At 34.0% G+C, this 8,469-nt stretch overlaps 1 protein-coding gene across 1 annotated transcript; it reads left to right on the top strand.

Moving 5' to 3' along the window:
• LOC120077358 (glycine-rich cell wall structural protein 1-like) lies at positions 1 to 990 on the top strand. Its single transcript, XM_039031243.1, has one exon. The coding sequence runs from the start codon at positions 1 to 3 to the stop codon at positions 988 to 990; it is 990 nt and encodes a 329-aa protein (XP_038887171.1).
• Positions 991 to 8,469: the final 7,479 nt, after the last annotated feature.

Below are 8,469 nucleotides of genomic sequence, written 5' to 3' on the forward strand. Positions count from 1 at the left end.
ATGGGTGGCTCTCCAAAATGGTTTTCTTTGGGTCTTCTCACCCTCTGTGTTGTGCTCCATTTGAGTTCTATCGCTCTGGGAGATGACAAGCTTGATAAGAATGGGTTTAGGGATGATGACTGTCGTTGGGGAAGGCGCTGCGGCGGCAGATTCGGAGGACGTGGACCGCGCTTCGGCAGGGGAGGCGGTTTTGGCGGCGGTAGAGGTGGTGGATTTGGTGGTGGTAGGGGAGGAGGACTTGGTGGTGGATCGGGTGGAGGGATTGGAGGTGGCGGTGGAGTAGGTGGCGGTGCTGGAGGTGGTGTTGGTGGTGGCGGTGGGTTTGGAGGTGGTGGAGGAGGTGGATTGGGAGGTGGTTCAGGTCATGGTGGAGGATTTGGAGCTGGAGGTGGCGTTGGAGGTGGTGCTGGAGGAGGAGTCGGGGGTGGAGGTGGGTTTGGTGGAGGCGGCGGCGGTGGTATTGGTGGTGGATCTGGTCATGGTGGAGGTTTTGGAGCCGGAGGAGGAGTTGGTGGCGGTGTTGGTGGAGGCGCTGAGGTGGAGGTGGAGGTGGAGGTGGAGGAGGAGGTGGTGGCGGCGTTGGTGGTGGTCATGGTGGGGGATTTGGAGCTGGTGGAGTGTTGGTGGAGGAGTTGGTGGTGGTGCAGGAGGAGGAGGTGGTGGAGGCGGCGGTGGTGGCGGCGGCTTGGTGGTGGGTCTGGCCATGGTGGAGGCTTTGGAGCTGGTGGAGGTATGTGGTGGTGTCGGCGGAGGTGCCGGAGGTGGAGGTGGAGGTGGAGGTGGAGGAGGAGGTGGTGGTGGTTTGGGAGGAGGTTCTGGTCATGGAGGTGGATTTGGAGCCGGTGGTGCATTGGAGGTGGAGCCGGTGGAGGAATTGGAGGTGGTGGAGAAGCCGGAGGTGGTAGCGGTGGTGGTATAGGTGGAGGTTCTGGGCATGGGGGTGGATTTGGTGCTGGTGGAGGGATTGGAGGAGGTTCTGGAGGTGGCTGAGGAGGTGGTGGTCATTAATAAAATTCTATCTCATTTTACAGATAATTCAAAAGTTTATCGTCTGTGGAACAAACTTCAGTATCGTACTTGTCTTCTCAAATGTCGAATGGTTAGATCTCCATTCCTATAATCGTGGAGCTAAAAAACGGCCTATGCAAATAGATTTTGTAATCTTTTTAAGTATACCTTTTATCTCTCTTATCCAATTTCATCCTCTGCTTCTCTCCCATTCAAATTTATAATCCTAAAACTGAATTTTGAAGAAATAAAATAAAAGTAGAGATAACAAAATCAAGCCATATAAAGCTTGTATTGTGTGCATGAGATCATATTTATCAAGTTTTTTTTCAACGTAAATAACAAAAGGTTACATGTCTATTTCAACGTAAGTGCCAATTTTGAAGGACTAATCCTTATACCATCATTGTTGAAGTTAAAAATGAAGGAAAAAAAAAAAACTAAAAATTATAGTTTTAATTTTTAGAATTGGACTGAGAATTCAGATGTTTTTGTTTTGTTTTTTTTTTTTAATAAGAAATGTGAGAAACAATAATGATATAGAATTAGGGGCTATTTAATATGTTGAGTTAAGTTCATACGTCTGGGAAGTTTATATGTTTGTAAAATTCATATATATGTGTTTTGTGTGTTTGAAGTGTTGAGTTCATATGTTACAAGTATCTGGTATACTTTTTTTATACATAAATAATCTATTTTTATGATGATTATTTTTGTTTGGAAACTTTTTTATTCAATGATTCTACATATATTTTTTTTTAATAAACTATAGATTGCACTTTATTTTATTATATTTTAAGCACACATATATTGTTAGGAGGCGAAAAAAAGGGATTTAGGGTTTACTTTTGGATCATGCATTTTAATTTGTTTTATAAAAAATTAAGCAATAATTTTACGAATTTGCGCATGTAACATTTCTTGTTAAGTCATTTTTTTTATTTTAACACTATTGATAAAAAAATTTTAAAATAAAAATACTCATGTGTCTGACAATTTTTTTTCAAAAATATTTTTACATACAAATTTATTTGATTTCTTACATGATAAAGTGAATTTATTAATATTCAATTACTATAAAGCACAACTATGACATACTATGAATTAATCAAAAAATAAAAAATTCAACGTTTATGTACTTTTTATGTCAAGAAAGGCATTTTTTTTCTCAAAAGGTTTTTACATACAAATTTGTTTGATTTCATACCTAATAAAAGTGATTTTATTAATAATAAATTACTATAAAGAACGACCATAAAATACTATGAACTAATAAAAAACATCAAAAATTCAAAGTTTTGATGTAATTTACGTGCTTTTGTGTCAACAAAGATGTTCTTTTTCTTAAAAGTGTTTTTACATACAAGTTTGTTTGATTTCTTACATGATAAAAAGTGATTTTATTAATGTTACATTATTATAAATAACGGCTATAAAATACTATGAACTAATAAAAAATCGAGAATTCAACGTTTTGATGGAACTTATGTACAAGTGTTTATAAATGTGTTTTTATTGATAATTTTGTGGGTCAGCTTAAATATAAATATTTATTGATATTTTATATGTATTTTTAAATTAATAGTTATTTTTAAACTTTAAATTAAGATGTTATTGATAGTTTTATGTCACAAGCTTCAATTAAACAAAAAAACTTATGTGTCAACGAAACCCAAATTTGTAATACACATAGTTTAAAAAAATGGTTGCTGGAGTTGGCCATCAACAGTGATGGTTGGATGTTATCAGAGGTGGTCGTCAGAGTTGCTCGTCTGATGTGGTTGCGTGGAGTTGGCATTGAAGATGGTTGTCGAAGTTGGTCAACAGAGGTGGTTGCGGGAATTGAGCAACGAGACATCGATGGTTTTGGAGGCTGAGCGCACTGTTGGTGGACATGGTATAAAATGTTGGTGACATACGATGTTGACCACCCAAATAATGAGTTGAGTTCATATCTCATGTCATCTCATCTTCACCCAAAATACCTCCTTAAAGGTTAAAAAAAAAAAAAAAAAAGCATAAATTTAGAAATAAAATTCGTAACTAATAAACTAAAAGTTAGTTAAAATTATGTACTGAGATAAAATTAGAAAATATTTAAAAAAGTATAGCTAAATGAGAGAAATGACAATACCTTACTTAAAAGTAAAATGAATATAGTTCAATTTTTCACCTTACATTGTAATAATAATAATAATAATAAACAAATACCATGCCTTAAATAATTTCTTCCCATTTATTAATTTCTTGTGGGGCAAAATCTTTTTTTAATCACAAATTAAATGTGGGCGTGTTCATTGTTCCTTTCCTTTATCACAATCAATCTCATTCTTCTCAATTATTTGTAGTACGTCATTAGTTCCAATGTTCATATTTTTGGACAATCTTCATATCTTCCTATTTTGATTTGTGTACTTATAAAAATGATTATTTCAAGTTGTTTGCAAAACTCTAGCACAAATTCTATATACACCACAAACTTTTATTAACAAATTATATGTAATGTATATTATAATATCATATATGCCATTAAGTGATGGATTCATTAATTTTGTTGGGAGGGCTTTAGTAATAAATCAAAAAAAGTAATTTATAAGTGATTATTAAAAAAAAAAAGTGTTTATTTCAAATGGCTACTAAACTCATTCATTCTTGTCTCCATACCACAACTTAAATAATCCAATAACTAGAATAGGTCTACTTAACACTAGATGAAATTGGGTTTAATTTCAAATGCCGACACAACAAAAAAATATCGACAAATATGATTTCTTCCGCATTTTCATGCAAGGGTTTAACATCATTTCTATCAACAAAATTATATGTGTGGCCTTAGTAAAACTCATGAAATTGGGTTTTTTCCGACACAAGTTTTAATTTTTGCCTACGCAAATTGCGTGGGCAAAACCTTTTAAATCTCAAATTTTATTTTATTTTTCGACACCTTCTTAAAACCCTATCCTACTTTAATTTTTTTCCACACTCTTTATTTTCCCCCATTTTTTATTTCCCTTTTCATCCTCCCTCCATTTTCTTTTTCCTCTCACACCCTCTCCACGTCTCACTAAATTTTTACCCTCTCCACATCTCACGCAAACTCTCACACCACCGCGCATGACCGACGTCGACTAGCTCACTCCCGCACATGATCCACGCTGATTAGCTTGCCGTCGTGCACGACCCACGTCCGTTTGCTTCCCATCACGCCGTCGAATGTCGTTTTCTCACCGCCGGTGTTAATTTTCGTTGAGGTAAGCTCTTCTGTCTTTTTTTCTTCTCTATAACTCATTATTCTTCAAATGTATATGAAAATCGTTGTTGATGATGCTTTGAATTTGCTGGAAATATCAATTCATTTGGTCTCTTTCTTTCTATGCTGTGAGTTATATTTCATTTGAGTAAATTTAATTATTGTTCATATACTTTTTTTGAAAAATATGGCCGATTTACTTCCAATTATAAAATATTTGATTATTATTGCTTTTGATTTTCACTAATGTTAGGTTATTTTAGGTGGTTTTGCTTTTGTTGATTTTGTAACTATTTTACTTTATTGTGCTTGAGTTCGAAACCACGGAAATTGATCTATGGTATTGCTATTGTTTCCTTAGAGTGTTTCTTGCTTGAAAAAATTAGAAGTGTTTTTAAGAGGTGTAATGCTAAAGAAATAACATAGCTACAAGTACATATTATCTCCCGATTTACTTCCAATTATGAAATATTTGATTATTATTGCTTTTTTTTTTTTTTTCATTAATGTTAGTTTATGTTATTTTAGGTTGTTTTGCTTTGGTTGATTTTATAAGCTTTTTACTTTATTGTGTTTGTGTTGGAAACCATGGAACCTGATCTATGGTGTTGTTAAAGTTTGCTAAGGGTGTTTCTTGTGTTAGAAGTATTTTTTAAAAGGTGAAATGCTAAACAAATAACATAATTACAAGTAAATATTATCTAGATTAAGAGGATTTGAGGAATGACTTTGGTGATTGATAGTTGATTGGTTGGGTTTGAGAGTGAAAAGTTAAACATAGACATTTTAAAGTTATTTTGAGAGTTGAAATGTCACTTACACACATCTTGAAAACTTTTTAGGTTGGTTTTGACTTTGAAAGTCACACTTAGGCATTAAATTGTTTTGAAAGTTAATAACTTGGACACTTTTTAGGTAATTTGTAGTTGGTTTTGAAAATCAAAGCGACACTAAGAAACTATTTAGGTTGTTTTAGGAGTCAACAAATCTCTTAGACACTCTTTAGGAACTTTTAAAGTTGTTTTTGCTGAGTTAAATCCCAAGCGCAACGGAAAAATATCTAGACCATTTTTAGATTTTAATAATAAATTAATAGGGTAAATAAAATTTAGAATCCCTTAATTTTGTTGACAACCTTAGAGGGTTTCACCAACTTTCGGGATCTACGACCTTGATTCCTCTTCTGCAAATAAAGTGAATACCAACAAAATGGTTTAACAAGTATTTTCTTTGGGCTAGTGAGGTAGAAGGAGGTGGGATACTTGGAGGGAATTTTCTATCGAAAAAAATCTCAGAAAGAGTCCAAGAGAGAAAATTCTCAGTTTTTCCTTATGTGATGCCGAGAAAACTAACTAGAGAGAAGGGGAAGTTAGGAGATCTCTCCCACTCCCATATAACTCCGCATTGGGAGTTGGTTATAATTAATCTATTTAAATTCGTTATTTATTTAATTAATAAATTAAATCAAATTTAATTTATTTAATTAAATAACAATAAATTTATTTAATTTAAAAATAACTTAAATCAAAATTTAATTTATTAAAATAAATCAAATAATTATTAACTAATCAAATTAATCAATAATAATTAAATATCTCATATTTAATTAAATGTGCATTAGAATCACATTCCAATACATCTCTCTCGTAACATATAGTTTTAATTCAATTGATTTAATTAAGTCAAATTTAATTTAATTTAATTTAATTTAATCAAGTAATTAATTAATTCTCCAATTAATTAATCATTGAATCAAATATCACATTTTTAATTTAACCTTATAATTGAATCACATTCAATTATTTTTCTCTCATATTACCCAAGTATTAATGTGACATACATTATATTCTTTTCCTTAGTAAATTTGAACATTTCAAATTAATTTAATTACCTCAATACCCTTTATGAGCTACCAGTGACACTAATGAACCTATATATTAAAAGCTCCAACGATATGAGGTTAATTGGCTAAACTCATTAACTAAGTTAATCAATATTCGTTAACTGTGGGTACACTTCAATATAGACCCACAGTTGCACTCTTCTCACTACAAATATATTTTTATATCCATGGATATTGACCAATAACAGCAAGTTAGTCCTTCACGTATGTTCGTAATACCAGCTAGGTCAAAGCACCGGTTTATCCCTGGGTTACCTCTACATCTTTAAATATCAATGCTTCTCTAATGAACATCCTGTTTGTGGTCCAACCATCAAATAGAAACTCCTCTCGAGCCAGTGAGACGGTAGGACCATTTGTTCAAGTCCCGGAGACACCACTTAAAGGAACACTCATCTTCTTACCCTGAAATTTTGTTCCAACTCCCCACTTGATCTTGTCACCAAAATGGTAGGCTTATTGAGTCGGCGAAATGGCCACTCTCACCCATATAAATCAAAGAATAATCCCTCATGGTCGGAAGTCCATAACTCACTCAGGATTAAGATTAAGTTGCCTAAGTCATCCTAGTGAAATAGAAACTTGGCTAGTCAATGGAGTTACATCTAGTGGTTGGTTTTTCGTGGTTCAGTCTTATGCAAACTCATTGCATAGGATACCTCCACTTGCATGTCTCCTACATGAATGCATTGGATTATTGAATTTTGTATCAAATATAAAGTAGGTCGTATCCATAGTGTCAATAGGATAAGGTACCTAATCTTATCCATATACTATAAACCCTTTAGGCCGTATCTTGAATACTGATCCTTGTATGTCTCCACATACAGTTCAAGACTTATACAACAGACTAAGATGTTAGCTTATTGGATTAGGGATATTTAGGAAAGATAAATACAAGATAAGCAATAACTATTTATTGTAATAAATATTGGTAACACTTTATTAATGATCAGTCAAATGTTACATTTACTATTTACAAGTTTTATGGCATAAAACCCAACAAACTCTCACTGGCACTAAAACTCCAGTTAATGGGATGTATATACAATAAATAATCTAAAGTTAGAAATGTCAAATGTATAATGTACATTACATGAAAAATAAATATATAATACAATAAACTAGAGCATTCTTATATTCATTACACATCTCCCACTTGCCTTAGATTATAATATATACATGTCTCGCAGACCTAAATCTTTAGACGACTCTCAAACACTTTAGCTGAGTTAGCCTTCGTAAATGGATCAACGAAGTTGTGCTCCGAAGTGAGCTTGGTGATGATCACATCTCCTCGTCGCCCAATCTCCCATATCATGTGATACTTCCTCTCTATGTATTTTCCTCATTTGTGGCTGCGAGATTCTTTTGAGCTGGCTACTGCCTCACTGTTGTCACAGTTTAATGTAATGGGCAAGTCCATATTTGAAACAACTTCAAAACTTATAAGGAATTTCTTAAGCCAAACTACTTTCTTAGCTACTTCACAAGCAGCTGCATACTCAGCCTCCACAGTAGAGTCTGCTATGAATACTTGCTTGATGCTTCTCCAAACTATAACTCCACCGTGAAGGGTGAACATTGACCCTGACGTAGATTTCCTAGAATCCTTGTCAGTCTGGAAGTCAGAGTTGGTGTACCCTGTAAAGATTAAATCTTTAGCCCCATACACCAACATGTAGTCTCTCGTTTCTTGTGGATACTTGAGAATTTTCTTAACTTCCGTCCAATGGTCTAACCCTGGATTGGACTGGTACCTATTGACTATTCTTATCACATAATATATGTCAAGCCTAGTGCAAAGCATAACATACATTAAGCTACCCACAGTTGAGGCGTAGGGAATACGTATCATATCTTCAACTTCTTGAGGTGTCTTAGGACACTGTTCCTTAGACAACTGAACCCCATGCCTAAAAGGAAATAAACCCATATAGTATAAAAATCCCACCATATGATAAACATTTATTATTTTGTACATGTGATTTATGGTTTATTTATTTATATAACATAGTGTATGTCATGTAGTATAAAAATCCCACCATATAATAAACATTAATTCATGCATCATATTTAATATAAGTGTTATATTACATATTTGCATGATTTAATTAAGCATACCCATGCATCATATTTAATATAATTGTTATAATATAATTGTCATATAAGAGGTGGGCTTTGTTCGGACTTGAAATGAGGCAGACGAAGGAGGAAACACCGATCATGTACACCATTGGGCAAGTGGGAGATGGCAGAGATCTATCGTATAGGTCGATGCCCAATCGTTTAGATAAAGCTAAGCGAT

This window comes from Benincasa hispida, chromosome 5 (assembly GCF_009727055.1).
Source record: "Benincasa hispida cultivar B227 chromosome 5, ASM972705v1, whole genome shotgun sequence".
NCBI lineage: Eukaryota > Viridiplantae > Streptophyta > Magnoliopsida > Cucurbitales > Cucurbitaceae > Benincasa > Benincasa hispida.

Bases quoted from the DNA above. Each gene is read 5' to 3' on its own strand.
- LOC120077358 (XM_039031243.1), top strand. From the start codon at position 1: ATGGGTGGCTCTCCAAAATGGTTTTCTTTGGGTCTTCTCACCCTCTGT.